This window comes from Acipenser ruthenus, chromosome 10 (assembly GCF_902713425.1).
Source record: "Acipenser ruthenus chromosome 10, fAciRut3.2 maternal haplotype, whole genome shotgun sequence".
NCBI lineage: Eukaryota > Metazoa > Chordata > Actinopteri > Acipenseriformes > Acipenseridae > Acipenser > Acipenser ruthenus.
This window is the reverse complement of record NC_081198.1, coordinates 6,686,103-6,708,648: the sequence shown is the minus strand read 5'-3', so window position 1 is coordinate 6,708,648 and position 22,546 is coordinate 6,686,103. Positions and strand designations below refer to the sequence as shown.

General features: G+C 37.0%; 1 protein-coding gene across 1 annotated transcript in view; it reads left to right on the top strand.

The window, feature by feature from the left end:
* Positions 1 to 545: 545 nt before the first annotated feature.
* The window catches only part of LOC117409352 (adenylate kinase isoenzyme 5-like), a 35,579-nt gene continuing 13,578 nt past the window's right edge, over positions 546 to 22,546 (top strand). The window contains exons 1-7 of the mRNA XM_034015274.3: positions 546 to 912; positions 3,040 to 3,226; positions 3,964 to 4,131; positions 4,999 to 5,171; positions 5,768 to 5,881; positions 8,712 to 8,903; positions 15,923 to 16,013. Of these exons, the coding sequence (XP_033871165.3) occupies positions 853 to 912; positions 3,040 to 3,226; positions 3,964 to 4,131; positions 4,999 to 5,171; positions 5,768 to 5,881; positions 8,712 to 8,903; positions 15,923 to 16,013 (985 nt within the window). The 5' untranslated portion in view covers positions 546 to 852. The remainder of the gene's footprint in view (positions 913 to 3,039; positions 3,227 to 3,963; positions 4,132 to 4,998; positions 5,172 to 5,767; positions 5,882 to 8,711; positions 8,904 to 15,922; positions 16,014 to 22,546) is intronic.

Here is a 22,546-nt window from a genome sequence, read left to right as displayed (position 1 = left end):
TCAAAAGTCAAACATCTAGCCTTTGTTAAAAACAACAACGGCTGTATATTTTCTTTCTATGGACGAAATATTCAAGTGATCATTTAAAATGCATGGTGTCTACAAGATTGCTGACAGGCAGTGACACTGCAAAGTCCAACATGCCCTTAAAAGTCTCTTAACTATTTTATTTAGATAATACCGAAATCGGCAACATTAAGTTCATTTAAGAAAAACAATAAGGTTTTCATCTAGCTCCTTTATTAAAACTTCCTCTGAGGGCATGTATAGCGCATAGCGATCATTGTCGTTAGGTTGTTTTTAAAAAGATAAATTTAAGTAAGAGAAAAGGCAGCTTATATACTCTGCTAACCAATCAGAATGTGAGTCAGGTAGCGGTATGTAACCTATATATATATATATATAAAAAAGATGATCTTTTTAATGATAGAAGTGCATCATTTAATTATCCCACGCGTCCCATTGACCCCATGAACAAACTAATTACCCAGCGTTCAATAATATTAAAATAGTTTCAATGCATTGTCTGTTCGGAAGAATAATAATATTCACCGGTGAATGGTGACTGCTTGAGCAAGACAAGCCCCTCTGTCCTCCCTCGGGTAAACAGTTACGGTACCACGGTGCTGCGTGGGACCACCAGCGTTACTGTCACAGCGGGTCAGCGTATTGAAAGTCGTTGCTTTTAGAGATGAGTTTGTTTTTTTTAACTGTTTACAGTATGACCGAGAGAATACTGTAGTAGACTCGGTTAACGAAGAAATCAATACACCACACAGCCGAAGAGAAAGGAGTTGCCTTTTGGGATCAGTTTATCATCTCTATAATATTGTTCATTCCACAATAGGAAGGATGAATACCAGCGATGCCAAGGAATACCTCACACGAAGAGAGATCCCTCAGCTGTTTGAGGTGAGCTCCATGTACCTGTGCTTTATATTGAGTCTTTGTGCATGGAGTTACTGTATCGTTTAAAAGCAATAATTTTCTCTCGCTGAAGCTGGTTTGCACACTTCTAAAATGGTTTAAAGTGAAATCTGAATTCTGAGCCATACATTGTGGTTTCTGTCTAATATCGATTCGAGTTAAATTTAAGTCCACAGCGACGGCGACTTGCAAATGACAGAGCATTCTCATTTAAATAATAATAATAATAAAAACCCCGCAAGCTATTATGATAGAAATATAATTCATCAGACATGTTACTGGAAGAGTGTGGACACACATGAAATTAAGGTGATACATCCCAATTTGCCTGGTTGGTGTCCGATATTATGCATATTACAATTTATAAAATAAAATGCCACACTCAATCGGTGTAATATTCAAATACAATATACCTAGTAAAAGCAATCGTTACGGTAAAGATTAGTATTCTTATTTATTTCTTAGCAGACACAGTGGGGCAGTTGTTTGATATAATAGTAACTCGCCCTACAGCTAATACGGAAATCTAAACAGTAGCCTATAATTATTATAGTAATAATTATATATGGGCCAAAGCTTTGTATTCATGTACTGGGTTTATATTGTACATAGGAGATACATATTTTTCACACACAATGTATGATATACTACAATTAAACTCCTGATGAGCTGCAATTTGTACCCATGAAATCTTCCAGGAATAAGGCACGTATTTCATAGAAACCACTAAGTAATTATTAGGGCAAGTGTAATTAATCTAGTTATTTAAACGTTGTTCACTGATCTTAATAACTAATATTGAAACACCTCTACAACTGTTTAGAGACACACGAGCCAGTGATGTCCTTATTTCCATTTCACATACAGAGTTCCTAGCTGCTAAACTCGTTTAAGGGTGTTTTAATTACTGGCAGAGATACTGTAATCTCGGAGTCGAAATGTGTGGTCACTAAAGAGACCTTTTATTTTAAAAGTGGTTCATTTACTGCACACAGTAATTATGTTAAAACGACTGTAAACGTGTCTGTTAGGAAAATCTGATTAAGAAGAAAATATTGAAAATAATAATGATGTAATGATGTTTTTTTAAGTTTATTGAATATGTACTGTGCCTATACATTGCAAAGGTGACTTAATTAATATTATAAAGATCCAGCGGTGTGTATATTTATTAGAACACCCCATTGCTTCTGTTGCTTTGATTTGTTGTGCATATGAAATGGAACCACTGTAACTGAAAATCAAATTCAATTGATGACTTTAATATGCCACACACGCAATTATACACTACTGTGTGTGTATGTGTGTGTGTGTGTATATATATATAATTTTTTCTGGTTTAAATATTATGGTCATACTGATTTTAAATGTAATTCCATAGGAGGTATTAGTGTAATACACAGGTTTATTGAACCATGTTTATTTATGTGCTGTATTCACGAAGGAACACTGCTAACATCACAGGCTACTTTGTTGCAGTGTCGCTCTGCAGTAGCTTGTTATTCAACATACAAATCAAGCACAGAAATTATCTTTCTGCCAGTTACAACATTTCCCCGAAGGAAAATGATGTTATTAATTCAAGTGTAAAAACAACACTCTCCGCTGTGTAGAGGAGCATGCTGCTTTACATTTACAGTTAGGTTATGGCTTTTTAATATAAAGTATGAACATGTTAACTGAGTTCATTATTATTAAGGAGACAAAAGATCAAAAGAAGCAGAAAGTACATCAACTGTGATATACCAACATTGGTTTTCAAGTCTCCGTAAGGTGGTACAACACATTTTAATGTGTAATAAAGCATGGCAGAAACACAAATGGGAGATTTAACTTGACTGTCAATACAATGTTATACAATGTGTAACTCATCGCTATAATAAGTATGTATGTATATAATTGCCATCTATCCACAATTGTGAGTCATTGACGTTAGAAAAGATAAATCATTTTATATTAATAATGTGTTACAGTTCATAAAAAAATGTCTCATTAAAATGATATTGGAATCAATTGCCAATCTTTTTAAATAAATAATCAGTGATTATTTAAATGTTTTCTATTGGATCCAAAATCTAAAGTTGAATCCAATTAATGTTGGTGCTGTTGCAGAGCCTGCTGACTGGATTAATGTACTACAGACCCGATGACCCAGTTGAGTATATGGAAAGCTGTCTGAAGAAGGTGAGGGACCTCGGAGGAACAGAGAAGGTGAGATGGGACACATTCGTCAGCCAGGAGAAAAAATCATTAGCTCCACTCAATGGAGGACAATCCAGGAGATCTTTCTTCAGAAATGGTAAGCACAGCACCGCTCCATGCTAAATTCAGCATCACGGACATGTGCTGGGATTAAGAGCACCTCTTTACCTCACAAACGACCTGAGAGTACATGAGCTGTGATGTCTCATTGCAGCTGTAGCTTTGGGAAGTAGCCCTTGCACTGTGTCACCATGGCCAGATGCAAACAAACAAGGTTACTCATTAACACTGGGATCTGTTCAATCAATACGCTGTATTTACTGTTGGATTATTTATGTTTATGGGTTATGTGAGTCTAATAATACCGGATTCTGCTGAGTCAATGCCCCATTTGAATGATGCCCCCCAACTTTTAGCTGAAAGTAACATTTTCACCATTAATGTCAATTTTTTAATAACCATGCACAAATAATGCCTGAGGGGAAATATCGCAACTCATGTGAAAAAACTGCCTAAAAGTAGTTTATCTGTGCATTAATGATTCAGTATTGCTTGGTTTCGGATCAGATGACTCGCAGTCTGATTGATTATGTTTTCCTGTTACAGTACAATTCATATTTTTGATTTTTTGTAAGGTCTAGATGTTGAGCCTTTTGCATAAATCAAAATTGGTAAATGTCCGTTATATACAGTATCATGATAAACCAGGATTTTCAACTGTTTAACTGAAGCCCTAGAAAAATGTTGAATTCATAACTGTCCATACGAGATTCCTCATATCTTACAGAATATGCTGTCTTTATTCTAATGCATGGTTTCCTTTTGACATCGCAGTGTTGCCAGATAGCTCTAATTTTCCTTACCGGAGATATGATCGGTTGCCTCCAATCCATCAGTTCTCTATTGAGAGTGACTCCGACCTGTCTGAGACTGCCGAGCTGATTGAGGAATATGAAGTGTTTGACCCAACGAGACCACGTCCCAAGATAATCCTTGTTATTGGTAAGATGGGGGGGGGCTCTCATTCTAATAGCTTCTAATTTCAGTCAAGTCCACCTCGTGACCGGTTTTAAAAGCTCTTTCCTCTTCTGTAAATGTATTTTTTGTCTACTGGGACCAAGATGTAGCATCTCATCAGTAGCTGTCTGGTCATCAAATATGGCATAGGGACTGTGCTTTTTAAATCCAGTAAGATTGTTTGTTGACCTATGTTGGACTTTGGCCTGGGCACAGAGATTTATACCCTTGCCCTTATTTGATAGAGCACCATGAGGTATTTACTGACTGCAAAGTAGCACGACTGTGCTTGAACTAATCTACTAGGGCCCTATTTGGAAGCAATGGCAAATTCCAATTTTCAGAGAGGAATAACACTATTCAAAACTTTCCCTTTCTGAAACATAATTGTTTCTTGTTAATTTTGTATCGTTAAAATTGGTTTTATTCCTCTTTAAAAAACAAACACATTTTGTGATAGCTGTGACATTGCCCCCATTGTGTCAACAACATTCACAACTTGAAATACTTCATAGCAGTGTGGCCATCTTCTAATAGGCAAAGGTGTTTGAAGAGCCCTGTAACAAGTATTGATATAAAGCAGAGACACATGGATCATCAATACAAAATATTTAATGAAGCCAACATGTAACATTTCAGAGACATTTCTACTTTAGTGTCAAAGAACTGAAGGCAAACTATTTAGACCTTGTGACCTTCATGCGCACGTTATTGATTCCCCAGCCTTTCTGATTGAGGTCTTACATTTGATAAGGAAATAACGAGGATCAATGCTTTAACCTTTCTGTTTATAAAAATATGCCCTTTAATCTTTGGGTAACATAGCAACACTCTGTTTTATTAACATGACAGGTGGGCCAGGCAGTGGCAAGGGGACCCAGAGCCTAAAGATTGCAGAGCGCTATGGGTTTGAATATATTTCTGTCGGGGAACTTCTGAGAAACAAGATGTTCCACAATGCCACCAGCAACAGGAAATGGAGCTTAATTGCAAAAATAATTACAAACGGAGAATTAGCACCACAGGTATAAGAGCATCACCACTACAGTGTTTAAATACTGAGTCACTTCAAGTCCTCCAGTATCATTAACTTAACACTTACTGTAACAGTGTGTGAAAGCCCAAGGCAGTCTTATAAAGTAGGTTGTTAATGACTAGATTCAATTAATCCTTGCAATACACTTGATTGGAAAGTAATAATGTAATCAATTTGTACAATGGCCAGACCCTTCAATAATCTAGCACCATTGAGGTCACATCTGTATATAGTTGCTGGACATAATGTTTTATTGATACATTTTTTACATTGCCCACTACAGTATGGTTCAATATACAGGATTCTGGAAGATGTTAGGTTTGCATCCCTTGGTTATTGACCATAAATTGTAAGATCAGTGTACAGTGACCATTCAGTTATTGTGTAAACAGTATATGTTTCCTATGTTCAGGGGATAATAACCACAGCTTTATGAAACTAATTGTAAGTTAATAAAACCCAACCTAAGCCTTAGATTCACATTTAGAGATGCAGATGCAAAGCATGTGGGGCTTAAATGGGGTCTAATTGAGCAAATCATGGGTAGTGATTATTTATAAATAATGAATACGTTATTTCTGCTAGGAAACAACTATTACAGAGATAAAACAGAAACTGATGCAGATTCCTGATGCCCCCGGGATTATTATTGATGGATTTCCTAGAGATGTTGCCCAAGCACTATCTTTTGAAGACCAGGTAGGGTATTTCTTTTCTTCTACAGTTGTGACTTTACTTGATAAGGAGATGAATGACCACAACAGTAATCAAACAGTATAATAGGTTATAATAGATATAATAGGTTTTATAAAACCCAATCCAATTGGCTAATGCAGTCACATGATCAAAAATAAAACAGATATTGACTGACTAAAATAGTGACCTCCGGGGAGCAATAATACTTACTGTCTCTCTCTTCAATCCACATTCAAATCACAAAGTCAAAGGCAGAAGTGTCTGTGGGTGTAAAAAAAACAACAGCTCATGCTGTGTGCTAAATGACACTCTAAAGCTATTGTCACCATGTCACCCAGCCTTCAGATTTCATCAACTGCCATGAGTCAGTACTCACTGAATTATGAACACAACTGCATTTATCTTAATGGCCACTAATTTGCAGCAGGAAACATTGGATCAGTGGGCTGTATAAGGCTATTAAGATGTACCCCTCATTCAATAGGCATAGTACAGGAGAGAGAGACTTGCTCGTGTAAAACACAAAGCAAACATTGTACAATTACAGAAACCAATGTCTTAAATTGTCCTTTTGACAGAAAAAAATATATACTACAATTGCAAAAGTGTTTATTTATTTATTTATTTATTTGAACAGTTTTGTAAAACAGAACCATGCAGAGATATACTAGTAAGTCCTAGTTTTTAAACAGTTAAAAAAACTAGCGAGCCATAATCCAAAAAGGTCTGCCTCTTCAATCTTCTTCTGTGTGCTGCTTGAACCTGTGCTTCAATTTGATTAGATACACCTCACAAAATGTAATGTACCTGCCGAAGAAAAGACACTTGATCCTGCCATTGTCAGATACATTTGCTATGTAAACTATACTGTATCAGAACAAAATACATTTCACCTTTGGGTTTTTTTTTTCAATTTATTTTGCCTGTTCCTACAAAACTGGATATTTGTTAATATTGTTCCCCATGCCTTTAGCTCATAGATAAATCAAGGTTTTCATGTAATTGTTGACAGAAGCTGATGCTGCCAACACAAAAAACACACATATTTTAGCTAAGAGCCTGGGTTGGCTATGGCGATAAGTCAGAAAGAAATATGAATGATTTTGAAAAGTCTTCACTTAAGGAGATGGACTGTGTAGCAGACTTGGCACAGAGGACAGGGATTGAAGTAAGAGCTTGACGGATACATACAGTGCAGTATATAAGCTTTGAGAATAGCTGGGGGTAATGCAGCATGAATGATTTCATAGCAGCAGCACAGTACTCCCAATCCAAGTGACCTTGCAGTGTTAGCATATTTAACATATTTATTTAGCAGAAGCCTTTTTCCAAGGCGACTTACAGAGACTAGGGTTTGTGAACTACGCATCAGCTGCAGAGTCACTTACAATTACGTCTCACCCGAAAGACAGAGCACAAGGAGGTTAAGTGACTTGCTCAGGGTCACACAATGAGTCAGTGGCTGAGGTGGGATTTGAACCAGGGACCACACAGCCTCCTAATTAGTGCCCAGTAATTGTCAACACACAGAACCCTGAAGTATGTTATTTGGGATTCTTATGTTAGGTAGTCCATTTTTATTTATCTTTTATTTATTTTGTGACTGATGCTTTAATTTATTCCACTGGAAATTGAAGTCATCTTTTCAGATCCAGAGCAAGTCAATACATAAGCAGCAGCAATTTGGGCTTTCCCACACAACCCTACCTGAACAGAACACCTTCATTAGGAATGCGTGGGTAAAGTGCCCATCCCATCCCTGGTTCCTCTGAGTGACTGCCTCCAAACATGCTCATTAGTACCGGTTGTGATGGTGCTTTCTCGGGATTCAGACAGAAGGAATCAGACTAAACCTCATTTTAAAAAGGCTTCCAATAGTCACCAAAGCATAGAGACTTTGGATCCCTACTGCCAACCTTGGCTGGATTTGAACCAATAACAAATAACCAGGGAGGTGAATAGCAGGCTTCATATCCCATTGCTCTTTTTCCATAATGCCATATGATAAATTGTTCCAGATAACCTTACAGCAGTTTAAATGTTCTGTCAAGACTGATTTATCTGATACATTCACTGTGGAAAATGTGACATAGAAGGCAAATCAATGTGAGTTAATAGCACTATAGAATATGCAATATACTAAGGATCTGGATTGATGCAGTGGATTTACATATTCATTGTAATTAATCTAGTACAGCTGAAGGGAACAAGATAGCTTTTGCATGTTTGTATTTACTGTCATAATGCATCATATTGTCTTTTGGAATTATATTTTAATGAAAATATATAACTTGCCATTCTGAAATATGGAAAGGCAGAGTACATTTAATATTGAATTGAAAGCAGTTCACTTTGTAATGCTTTAGGCAAATCCCAACTGCCAGATGGCGTGTGTCGCACTGGCAGTGTCTGTGGTGTGCAGTAGGGCTTTGTGCGATATTGGTGTATTTTTCAGCTTGGTGGCAGTGTGCAGTGACACAGCTGTAAGGCCTCATATTATTCTCCGGGGAATATTGCAGCCTGCAGCTACATTTTCTTCATGAGAAAACATAAACATTTAAATAAATGTCTGGAACCTGTATATAAATATACATTTAGTATTATCTTGTGATCTTTAGCGCTGTAGGGTCGAGAAGGCAGAAGAGAAGGCACTGTGCAATACCCCTTGCCCATCTTGACCTGTTCTATTCTGATTTACCCATAACCACTTTAATTTGTGATACTGTACTGTGTATTTTAGGTGGCCACTTAGAAGGCCCCTATATCTTGGTCCATTGGCAGGATAAGCCCATGCCTGTCTGATAAAAGCCTCTCTCACTGACTGTTTCCACAGATCTGCACCCCGGATCTGGTGGTGTTCCTGGCCTGTGTCAATAACCGGCTGAAGGAGCGACTGGAGAGGAGGGCGGAGCAGCAGGGGAGGCCTGATGACAACCCCAAAGCCACTGAACGCCGCCTGGCCAACTTCAAGCAAAACGCCATCCCTCTGGTGAAGTACTTCCAGGAAAAGGGCCTGATTGTCACGGTAAGCCTTCCTGTCTGCTGGTGCCAGGCGACGAGCAGTAACAATGACATTCCATTACCGAGACTCATTCCATTATTATACTAATGCACTCAATCTCTGTAGTAAAGTGGCCCTTCATATTACAGCTCCTGCTCCACATTCTATTAGTATAAAAGTCTAATCTAGTCTAGTCTAGTGGAATGTATAATTGGCAGTCCACTTATGGTCTTATAATCGAAAGTGTTACAAAGCTTTCTGTTCTTCTCAGAGCTACCTGCATTGGAATTGAGAGCAGCTCCCATCAGTCCAAAGGGCAAATACAAAGACCAAAACATTCTAATTAATTGCACTAGCTAACAAAATCAATTGGCTCTCATAAAAGTTGTAGCTTAGTTGCTTCTATTTTTTCATGCAAGCTGGGTGCCTGAAGTTGTTCAGTTCCTTTTGACATTAACACAGAAGGTGACTGAGTGTCTTCTCCAGTTCCAAGGAAAACACAATTGATTAGTAAAAAAAAAAGGAAATGATATTAAAATAAACAAGTTGCAATACATTTGCTGTTCTTTGATCTTCAGTGTACAAAAGAAGGATCTTGGACTGATGCGGTCAGTCGCATGAAAACGGGTCTGTGTCTACAGAAGGTCTTTCTAAAGAGTGGGGAGCAATAGGTCCTCAAGCTGTGAACAGTGAAGTAGCCATGAAAGTCAGCTTATGATAAAAACTGACAGCCAAACAACCACACTGAAAGCTCTTCTCAATGGAGAAGATTTGAATGAAGTGCCACAGAGAATAAATCATCACCATGGTGATGGTCTGTGTAGAAGTATTTTAAACATACAGCAGAAGATTTCTCATCCAAAGGGTTGTCAAATTTTCTTTAGAAAGTTTCTGTTTAGTAACTTGGGTGCTGGAAGTTTTGTTCTAAAACTGTAAAACTGTATAGTGAGAGTACTTTTAGAAGTAATTGTGTGTAGGAATGCCTATTGAAATTTGCAGTTCCTTGTGTGCAAATTAATTCATTTAGCACGGTGGTTGTGTTGTGTTGTTATAGTGCAGTTTGGGTAATTCAGGTCATTCTTTCACTTTAAATCTTAAGAACAACAAACGTCTATCTCTGGAACTTCCATGTAACTTAAGTTAAGGGGTATTTAACTCCACACAGGGTATAACCTGTGCCGTGATCCCACAATAAACAAATCAAGCCAGAGGATTCTGCATTCCATATGACTTCTCTCTCTGTTATGTTGCTATTCACGTTCTTGACATTTTTAGAAACTAGTGACCAGTCCAGCAAATATATCAATGACAAGTGAAGTGAAACTAAATGTTTATTGGTGCAAAGCTGTAGACATTTTTTGGCATGTTGGTATTCTGTGCAGGAGGCACAAGCATAATTAAAATAAATCAACCTGAGGGTATAATCATGATGGTATTATAAAAACTGTATAAAGCAGCTGGATGAACTCTAAACCAGGCAGTAATATCCCTTATTAGGTGTCTTCATCCATCTGTAACCCCTGTTTATCAGAGTAATGTATGAAGTATTTTAAACACAAATGATCCTCAAAATGTTCATTTAAGGAAAAGAAACAGTTCTTTTCATCTGCCTGGTGTTGCAGTGCACATATCCAATGTTTAGACTGTTATTTCTCTTGAGATGACTTTCATGGATAACTTTCAGCGCTTAATGAAAAAAGATGATGCAAATTAAATGAAATGGCAGTGCAGAAAAATCTAGAGATATATATAGAAGTGTGTAGAAGTGTTAAAAGTTTTTTTTTTGGTATTGATGTGTTGAAGTTTAGAATCTGGTGGGTTTAGGTTCCTTGTATGAAAATGAGAATTGTATGAAAAGGGTGGGTGGGGGTATGGAGACCAATACAGTTAAGTGCAGGTAAGATGCCATCAGGCTTAATGGCATTTTTTGTCAATAAAATGTATTCAGTTAATATGGTACATGATTCATGAATGCAATTATTGTTAACTAGCACTGTCTTAGTGAATAGGTGAATAGATTTTGTGAGCATGCCGCTGTCAAAAGAACAATGGCAATCTGAAGTGACGGATGTGTCTCTTTCCCTATTCTTTAAAACTGAAAAGTTGTCATCTGCTCTTAAAGCTGTCTGTTCCCATCAGTGTCATTTAGCCCCAGTGGATGTTGTCCATCACGTGCGAATGTCCCGGCAGTTTTCTATTGTATAACAGCCATTCAGAACAGAAACACAGAAATGTCTGGTCGTATTACTCATATAAGTGAATACATAATGTAAAAAGGGGACATCATATTATACTATTATATTATACACATCTTTCTTCCACAACTGACAACCACTAATTGCTGCAGATTTTGGCAGTTTAAACCATAGTGATGGGAAAAAGAAAAGAAGCACAAATGGCTGTGAAGCTGTGAAACCAGTTAGTCAAAAAGAAACACAAGGATATTCTGTTGCCAGATCTATGTTTTCTTGGCCGAAGTGTTCTCTAAGGCAGAGTTGACCACCGGACACAATATACCAAGGCCAATCACGATATGAATCAATAAATAAAAAAATTATGTATTACTTATGTCATGACGCTCGTGAATCAATATATCTAATATATAATAATAACTCAAGGTAACGAAAAAAATGAATGTCAGCATACTGATGCTACAAACAGTGCTGACTGAGGCATCTCAGCAGCAACCATATAGGCCACTTGGGAGTTCATTTCAATAAATATGCTTTCAGTCACCTTCAGTCATATAGAATAATCTGTTCACAATTATTACATCTGTGGGCTTCTATACAAGCCATAAGGAGATTGAAAGCCCCAGGAGATCTGCAGGTGGTGGCGAGATGAGGTTGATCACAAACCCCTTCTCAGCCTAAAGTGGTTGTTCTCAGTAGGGGATCTTCAACAGCGCTCTGTTTCAGAGAGGACTCTAAACCAAATTAATGGCAAATAAGGATGGAAACTGGAGCATCACAGCGAGAGCACAGTTCACAGCACTGGTGCAGCATCGCTCCTCTCTCATTATCAAGATGCTTCAAAAGGCTTTCTTGGTAAAATTAAGATTGTTCAAGTTGTTGTGATTTTTTAAATTATTATTATTTATTTTTTTTACAATTTATTTCTTAAGAGAGAAAGAAAATTGAGGGCATCGTTGGTAATGCTTTTGTTTGTCGTCTCCAAACAGCACATTGTCACAGTTTAGCACAGTTCTTGAGAGAGGCCCAGGACTGAATGGAAGGGGTTGTTTGGGTCAGGATTAGGTGGCTCTGTCAGGAATTTGAGAAGCCGGATGATTGACCACTGCATGTAGTTCAGATACCCAGCAGTGAGATGCATTTTCAAATCTATCTGATGCACTATGAACCAAGTTTCAGGTGTCAGCACAAATGGGAACACAGATTGTAGCGTTTAAATCCACCTGAACCGAGTAAAGATTTTTAAGGGAGATGTTCAAACTTCATCTGCCGTGAAAGATAGATGTATTATAGTTTTGTGACAGTGTGTTGATGACAGGATAGAAAGCTTGGCCTTTCCTATAGCGATTGATAGAATTTGTGTGAACATCCAGATGATTGAAAACTTCATAAGAAAGTCTTGAAAGACTTGAAAGAGGTTTAACCCTCCTACTGTTGGTTTGTAGCAGTCATTCGGACCTCAGCTACTTTTAAAAGACAATGCCTTTTTTAAACCAATTCAGAAGTCATTTAATAGAGCGCCCTTTTTAAACAGTAAATAAACCATTTATTTTTTAAACCATTTGTGCAGAGTATTTTAGTGCTGAATGTTGGTCTAAAATAGATTAAACTAGAATTGATATCTATTGATATCAAGGCGGCCTAAGCAACCCAGTGCAAATAGCTGAGATTCTCTTTTGTAAACTTAAGGTGTAGGCAATTGAAGGCAATGAAATAACCAGAGGTCCAGACTCGGTTGTCTACAAAAGCCCTTTCCTGTTTTTTTTTTTTATTATTCTTATAGGAAGCGTACACCCATATTTTCTAACAAAAAGCTGGATATGGAAACTTTCCTTAAATTTTGCCGGAGCCCATTTTGCGGGAGAACATTCAAAAATAATAATTCCATTAAATTGTAAAAACTACATTTTGTATTAAAGTACAAAAACTACGAACATTCTCATCCTTACAGATGGAACCTTAGTTATATATATCGTGAGGGTAAAACTCCACTGCAAAGCTACTGGAGTGTGGTGGTGCAGAATTCTTGCACGGATCATTTTAAATACTGGGCATTACTAGCAAAATCTTAACACATGTTGAAATAGAGACCCTACCTTTCCATGGGGATTCTTAATGAGTAAGGGCAACTCAAATGTATTATTTTCATAGTTAGGTTACCTTCAACTTACAGTTTGACTTTTTCTCTGAATGTTTATGTTTTATTCAACATTTGCTGTCATTTGTAGTTTAGGTGTATACTCATCTTTTTTCCTATCAGTTTTAGGCTTTGTTGTCACAAATCATTAATACAGAGGAGTCAGAGGTAAAGGAGCTTTATTATTGATTGCTATGGACATCATAAGTTGTTAATGAAGTAAGGGAAAAGGTTAAACAGTATTAAGAGGGAGATCTTTTGTTTTTATTAAAGAAAACTTTACAAAAGGCCAGTGAGACTTTTTATTGGTCAGACATTACAACAAGTGAACATTGTTTCTAATAGTGTTCCCTTTTAAACGTTTTGTCAAAGTACCCTCATGCCAGAGAAGTGGGAAAACACCCACATCAATAATGTGTGGATTGCTTTTATAATTGAATTGGTTCAATATTAACGTTAGGGTAAAGACAATCCATTTATTAGAATGTCTGTGGTGAAATGGGAGACCACATTGTAAAATACAATTGCTGTCAAAGTCATAAAGATCTGGGTCAAATGAAATTAGGTTCTGTGTATGTTGAAATGAAAAGCACTTTCACTAAATAAACCATTTCTGTGCCTTCAAATGTCAAGTTAAAGCTAATTGTGAGTCATCAAAAAACACATTTAAAATGTCACTTTACAAGTGATGATCTTGGCTGCATTGTGTTTCAGTTACTCACTTTAAGTAGCTTCTTAATTGCAATGAATGCTTTAATCAGTTAGCCAGGTATACGTTAATGAGCAGAGATGGGTGAGGGCTCAGTAGCTGTACCCTCCATAAATCGAGTTATTGATCTCCTTAATATGACATAGCTGCAGTAGCGACCAAGCATGTTTCTATAATTAGTCTGACAGATTGTATCTTCTGGCATTCAAAGTGCAAGCCTGCCTCGAAGGAGTAAGGGCTGCTTCTCTCAGCAAGTACACCAGATTGCAAGGTAGCCGTCTGTATTTGTTAGTTGTCAAGGAAACCCAATCAATTCTCCTAACCTTGCTTATTTCCTGTTTTATACCCAGTATCCAGTATTGTGCCATAATGATGTCCCCTCACAATTATCAGTACTTTCACAATTATGGGTTTAACAATCCTATTAAAAGAGAACAAATATGGTATTGTTATATAAGTTAGTACATTGTGGGTAGGGTGTCTTCTATGGGATAAGAGATTCATCTTGTGCAATTTGGGGATTCAAAATAATCTTACTGGGTCTGGATGCTCAAACTGTGCAAAATGTTTTCTTTTATGTAGAACAAAAGACACCCTACACAAAACCTTTTAACTTATTATTAAGATTGTACCCAGGAAATGCTACGGAACATGAAAAGTGTTGATTTTTAACTTGATTTTTACTCTAGTATTCTGTGCAGAGGATGACATCTGTACACAGGATAGCATTGACAAATTTGTGTTTATGCTACCCTCTCCACACAATGTAAGGACTGTCTGTTAAGGAGCAATTACCATATAAACATTCATGGGGTTATAAACATTTCCATGCAAGTTTTTTTTTTTAAACTCGAGACATTTACATGAGAAATGTTTGTGTAAAATGCTTTTTTGGGTTTCCATACGCTCAGTTTATTTATTTTTATATTTATTTTTACTAATAACCATGCATTAGGAGTATTCACACAGGCCATGACATGGAACACTTATCAGAATGAATCATAGTGGCTAAACCACACAATAACCATGCATTAGGAGTATTCACACAGGCCATGACATGGAACACTGTCAGAATGAATCACATTGGCTAAACCACACAATAACCATGCATTAGGAGTATTCACACAGCCCATGACACAGAACACTGTCAGAATGAATCACATTGGCTAAACCACACAATAACCATGCATTAGGAGTATTCACACAGCCCATGACACGGAACACTGTCAGAATGAATCACATTGGCTAAACCACACAATAACCATGCATTAGGAGTATTCACACAGCCCATGACACCGAACACTGTCAGAATGAATCACAGTGGCTAAACCACACACAGGAGCCGACATATTCCTTTTGTTTTTATCACAGCTCACTGCCCAGTCACGTAAGAATAGTTCAATATTATTGATGTCACCACTGTATTTTAATTCAGATGTATCTATTAAATCTATTTCAGTAAAGAAAGGGCTGTTTGTATGTATGGTTATGTAATCCTTCCTTGCCATTTAACATTCTTAATGTCCTACTGTAGCTGAATTTGCAGTATGACAGTTAACTCTCCACCGACCGAACACAGATTATTCAGAATATTTGTTTATGTGTCTAATTGTCTAGAGTAAACCATCTGGAAAACAGTTAGTGCCTGATTCTGAAACCTAAAAGCTATATTTGTTAAATGTCAGCAAGCTGTTTTGTTGGACCATTTTTCTATAAGGTTTACAAAAACAGCTTGCATCTTCACATTCTGATTTGCAGATATTTGCTAAAGATATTAAGAGTCAGTCCCAGAGAAAACGAGAGTGTACAATGTGAACCAGCTGGGGAGACCCTGGGGGAGTCTGAACAGCACAATGCACACAAAATGACCGTTTTCATGAATGCAACTTTATACCAATGCATTTGAAAAGTTTTAGGACTCTAATCCTGTAGTAAACTCAATTCTAAAAGTAAACAAAAAATCTGCATTGAAAAGACGTAACTCTGTGACTCATTTTTTTCACAGCTAGATGCTGACAGAGATGAAGAAGAAGTATTCTATGATATAAGCGTAACCGTTGACAACAAGCTGTTTCCCACCAAAGAACCTGTGGCAGGTAGGCATGAATAACATCATGGATTTGTCTGTCTTTAGGTTGATGTATAAGCCTAACAATCAAGTCTTGTAAGGCAAGTCGATTCAGGGAGTAGCTGAATAATTAGGCATGGCTTGATTCTTAATGAGCATCGGGATTCCTTGGTGTACAGTGTAGTCCAAACCTTCTATTGTAAAGCAAAAGGTTTGAATAGCATGCTGCAGACCAGAAGGTGTGCATGTTAATTAAAACAAATTCAATCCCCTACTGTGCAGAAGAAGGTTTGCATCACATCAGATATGTCAAGTGGCATCTTTGGCATTAATGAGCCAGGTGCAATCAGAGCTTCAGCGTACTGTCAGAGTTGTATTCAAGTTTGTTTAGTTCTGTCTTTAGGATTTCGTAATGTATGTAGGATTTTGCAGGAAATGTACCTCATTTAGTTATGTGTTGTCTTTTTCAAAATACTGTACTGTTTAGTCAAACCACCACCATCCTTTCAAAACTTCACTTTTCAGTATAGGAATGCGGGAAACCAAACGGTTTGTGTAATAAGACAACCCTGTGAGAGGAGTGTGAAAGAGGAGTCAGAGGGTGAAAACAGTCAATTTAAATCAAAGTCCTGAAGCCAGGAAGATCTGAAGTACAATGAGCTATATCTCTGAATCAAACATCTATTCATATCAGTGAATGGCAGGGATGTTACTGTATATCGTTATATATTACAACATTAATGTAGTTCCCACATTCCTTTTTTTTTGTCTCAATATGATTTATAGTATATAGTTGCCTGTTTGTATTGTATTTTAATTAAATTGCTGGGCCTTGTTTCTGGGTGGTTAAAGGTGTCATTTTTATACCCTCCTTCTTACATACTCTCCTGTTTTGATATTTGTATTTACAAGTACAGGGTCATTATACCACTGAGTCAATCTTCCCAAACAAATATCCCTGCTTTGTGTCTGCAGTTGCTGAACATTGTGGAAACTATTGTAGCTTAAACATCAGTCTGCTGCACACATACCGGTAATTCTTAATAAATGCTCCCCTGCTGTTGTTTGATTCCCACAATAGCAGTGGTTGTAATTGCTTCATTTGCATCATGAGCCATAATGTTCACCAATGAACAGAAATTGAAACTGAGTGAGTGTAGTGTATAATTACATTTAACAAGGATAGACTCACTGATTGTTAGTTAACCGTTTATTGTAGAAGTTGTCATATATCTATGACAAAACTGTTTTTTAAAGGGTTTAGCCAAATAATTTCCAATTAAATCACAGAACTTAAATTACTTTAAAGAATTTAGCAGAACATATATACTGTATGCAACCAGTTGTCCAATGTCTTGCTAGTTTAACGTAGTATACGGTCAGGGTTGGGTTCAATTCCATTGTTCACAATTCACAATTCCAATTCCAATTCCATTTGAATCAATTCTAATTCCAATTCCAATTCCATTTGAATCAATTATATCAATATAAGGATGCTTGTTTGTAAAGTTTATACAGTGATGATGAGGCTTTAGAGTAATTTCATTACATAGTGTGCCTTTGTGCTTTTAACAAACACAATAGTGACATAATTGGCAGCATAATAACAAGCGGTTTGCCTTTTTAACACATTTAAAAAATGTACAACAGACAAAAACCAAAAGACACTGAAGTGATCGGAAAGGAGAAAATACATGAATTAAAGTGCCAGTGAGCAATCATTAGGTATAAAGTGTATGATATGGTTTACACACTGCTGCTGACCCCATGTTGTTCACCAGACACCACTTTAGTCTGTGTCAAAAATGTATCAAAATGAAGCAGAAGTTTTTGTGGTTCTACAAGATTTGGTGAGATTGGCCAATTCAGGGAGCTAGGAAAGGCTATTTTTAACTGGTTTTGCTTTGTCTGAAAAACATTTAACCAGTTAATTGGTGGTTGCCATTAGCAACAAAGACAGCCATGTAGGTAGGAGTGCAGCCTTTAGTGACGTTCCATATCGGTGATGAAACTCTGTTATTTTAGAATTGCTTTGCTGATGTGAATCATTCATCAGCACCATTTAATTCATTAATGTACCCTTTTCTAATGCTGAATCATGTCCCACCTTTGTAATAATAGGGGTTTAAAGTCTTGTGGGTCGGTTTGATAAAAAACAAAATACAGAACCACTCATTATTTTCCAGCTTTATGGCATTGTTCTGTCAGGATACATCCCCCAACATTTGCATTACAAAAATGCTGTCCTGTGCTAATGGATTAATTGACCTTAATTGATTACAAATACACTTTATAGTGGAATAGATATTCTAAAGTTACTGTACCTTGATTCTGTCAATTTGGGCTGATGTAGAAAAGGAGTGTCTGGTGACTGAACTGAACTCATTCTGATTTCTGCTGCAGTGCCATTTAAGTGGAATTGATTTCATGCTCACCATGGTGACCTTGTCATTCTTTGACTTAAGTTCCAGGATCTATTATTGAAAAGGCTAATATTCATGTATGAAAGAACACACTATAGTACTATATTAGCACAGTTCCATCATGAAGTGAAAAATATGCAGAAAACTGGATCTTCATTAAAGGTCATATGATAATATTCATTCCCTGTAACCAAGCAGAGATTTCACATGGTTTTAATTGTAGGTCATTTAGAGTGTAGACCTGAGCAATTAGTGGTAGCTGTGGAGTATGGAAAATAGCCTTGCAAGAGAGAGCAACGGCTGTCTAAACCCAGAAAAGGGCAGAGAAATGATCTTAAATAACTAGAAATGTTTTTGTTTTGCTAGTGAATTGCCTGAATGCATTCCGCTTTTATGAACCATCACATTTAAAATGTGAAGCAGATTACTCTTGTGTACGTCAGTTCTCCGCATCTTTGCCTTGCTGTGCTTGTTAAGCATGGCCCTTGCAACACAAATGTTTGAGCATTTGGAATTTGAAGTTCATTATCAGACACAGGGCAGGTGGACGTTGTTTAACCACTTCAACTCCAGATGTAAAACTGAAACCCTTTCCCAGGTACCACATTTTGAAAATAATAATAATAATAATAATGTTTTCAAACCTGTAATTGCTATATAATGTTAACATATGATGAATAAAACACAAATAAATGACCTAAACTGTGATTTTCACAGATAAAAACACGTTTTTTTAATTTTATTTTTTATTTTTTGTTTGAACAATGAAAACAAAAACGCTGCTAATAACAATAATAATCAGTAAACAGTAATTATCCAATAACAATCTAACACATCAAAATGTGTGTCATTATCGACTTGCTCTGTGCCATTTATTGAAATGCTCAATACAACAGAACCTGGGGTTGCCTTAGCAACGACTTCACATTTTTCTTGTGTCATTTCTTTTGTTTTCATTTTCGTAGTAGACCCTGCACCTTTTTTGCAGTCTGTGCTTCCCTTGTGTTGGAGGGATAGTCACAAATGCGTCTTTGCGCAGGCATTGTGATGGATCTGGCTGCCGCAGACGCCTGCTTCATTGCCTTGTACCCAGTACTGTGTTTTGATAGTATTTTGTCACAGCACTGCTATTTCAAACCAAACAGCTTCCCGTTTGTAGCTGGCTTACCTGTAAGTAGCTGCATGCTCTTTTGTTTGTTTGCTTTTTGGGAACAAAAGCAAAAAAGCACTCCAATGGAGAACGCAAACTCTCAAGTTCCATGGCGGGGTGCACATCTGTGTAAACAGGTGCAAAATCAAATGATGGAGGACTGGCATCATGGTAGGGATCAGTAACAAACACCCAGTCCTCTGCTGTTCTTGGCTCCACATCCTCTTCATCATCATCGCTGAGTGATAAGTCAGCATCACTGTGGCTGGTATCGAAATCCTCCGAACCAACTTCGAAATCTTCATCACTCCCGTTGTCGCTCTCCACGTACGTTGCCATGTTTAGCTTTCACTAAAAATTATATAAACTACAACTAAACAAGTAAAACAAAAAATAATAATTTAAAACACTATATACTTGAATGGCTTCCCGCAATATATCTCAGTCTTCTAAACACCCGCAGGTAGATTGGAATCGCTACATGACACGCAATTGGATAAAAATGTCACCTGACCCTCCCCCAACTTTCATTGCACATTCCACAGTACTAGCACTGCCTTAGAGAATGAAACCTGAAACACTAGACTGAGAAAGCGATCGTAGAACAGAATGGGAAACTTGACGTACGCATGTACGGCATATTACTGTAAGTGGGTTTTCATTTGTCGTACATGCATTGAAGTGGTTAAACATACTTAAAGTGTGTTTGTTCACGGTTATTACTGTGTTTTATTGTCAGGTTGTTAATGCAGTAACACTTAACGTTTAATGAAATAAAAAAATAATCCCAGTGATAGGGAAAACTATTACAGTTACTATTACAGATTTATTTGTCAAAATGTAAAATATAGTGAGGTCCCTTTATAACTTTTTGAAATATGACCATTTATGAACCCCAGTAAGTGCAGTAAAAGGTTAGAGCTTTTTTTGTCATGGGTGTTAGTAATGACCCTGTGTCCTGCAGGATCTGCCTGACTTCATGTTACAAAATTGCAAATCACACAAATATCAATGACGTCTCTTGGCTCTGACTAGTGCAAACTGTGAGCTATGTTATTCATCAGCGTAATAAAGAATGAGGACCATTGTGAAGAAAAAATTCATGTGTATATGGAGGGTGCATAATGGGGCACAGTAATATTTTCCACCACAGGGATGGAGAGCCTGATGTTAACAATGGGGTGGCAGAGCCCCGAGCATACAGGCCTTTGTTCACAAGTGGTGGAAAGTCTGATCTAGCCATTGTGTATTCTCTTTATAAACCAGACCACTTTTTAATATCTTAATGGTTTGATGGATTGTGTTTTAAACTGATTGAAAATGCTTGAAGAGAGGCAGTTGAAATGTGATTAAAGTTCTAATCCTTGGGATGTCATGCTGTTGAAACTGCTGGGTAACACTCTGCTTAGAAGGACCAGAACTTTAGCAAGCCATAAAGTGTTTCCTCAGAGGAGCTCCGAGTGGATCAGTTAGTTAAGGGATCCTGCTTCACAGTACAATCCACAGATAAAAACCCCACTGCTTTATAAGCCACTTCGGGCGTCATTTACTAAAGGTTATTATGCGATAACACGGGTGTTATCCATGGATACGACGCGTGCTAGATAATCCCGTATTTATCAACCACGATAAAGCGCGCCTTAAAAATAACACAATGGGTATATTAGCAGCTACTGAATATGCAAAATGAATTGCTATGCAAAAGAAAAATAAAATGGTCATCACTTATTATGCAAACAAAAAAAAAGACATAACTGTTTTCAGACAGAGATAATTGAAACACGGTAATATACATACACATAAGGAAATTGGGTTTACAATCACAACAGCACATAATATCAAAGAAGGAAGTGTTCTCCTAAATCACATACCTGCATACAGTGCACTTTTATTTCTCCACACAATTTGGGCACAGCTATACCATTACCTGTGTCAGCTGGCACTGGGGTCGATACCTTCTGCATGCCTGCTTTTACTTCAGTACAAATAATTCTGTACCTTCACAGCATAACCGATTATCACTTTTCTGTACAAAATTATTATTTGTCTAGCTACAATAGATTATACAGTAGGCTATGTACAGTATAGTTACTCCTAGTTATTATTACCTGTGCATTTCTTGCAATTGGTGTCTGTGAGATCCACGTTGTAAAACACGTGAATGGCATTTCAATGTACAGAAATGCATTCGTGAATGATTCATTGCTGAAATGTGCCACCTGGTCTAATTGCAAACTCAACACTTCGTTGTATTCACAGTTTCATTAATGTAGCGTAAGGGCTGCAGACTGATCTAATCAATGATGGATAAAGAAAAGAATAGTCTACTATACTGTATCGAAATGCTTTTTATACTGTATATACTGTACAGCCATGACAGTGTCTAGGTAGGATTGTTTATAACTTTGTATTTACTTATTTTTGCGATCCTGCCTTTCAAACGCCATTATATTTAATACATATATTTCTTAAAAGTCAAGAACTGACAAATGAGTATCTCAATAGTCATCATTTCGTTAAGATGCGCCTTCTCTTCTGTGATAAGACATGTCTTAATATGCTCGTCATTTCCATAGCACTCGTCTTAATAAGAGTCATTCACATTAGTAAATACCAGCTTATTTATAGTTTTAAGACACGTGTTATGGGATTGTGTTAACACGCGTCTTATGGCTACTTTTAAGAACCTTTAGTAAATGAGGCTTCATGTCAATTCCACTGCAGATTTATGCATTTTAATTTACCATTGATTTAAATGCCAGAATGTTGGTTTTGCACCCTGTCAATAATGGCTGTTTGTCATTGTGTTTATTAAAGTACAGTGAAAGCATATTGAACATGGTAAATAATAGGTACAGCAGGTATTGTAAAGTATTGTTAAAATCAATTAAAAAGGTGAAATGCATAGTACAGTATAAGAATAAGAAAAAGTACAATGAAGGGCAAACACACTATAGGCAAAAGGTTAAAAGACTCAACCCAACTATA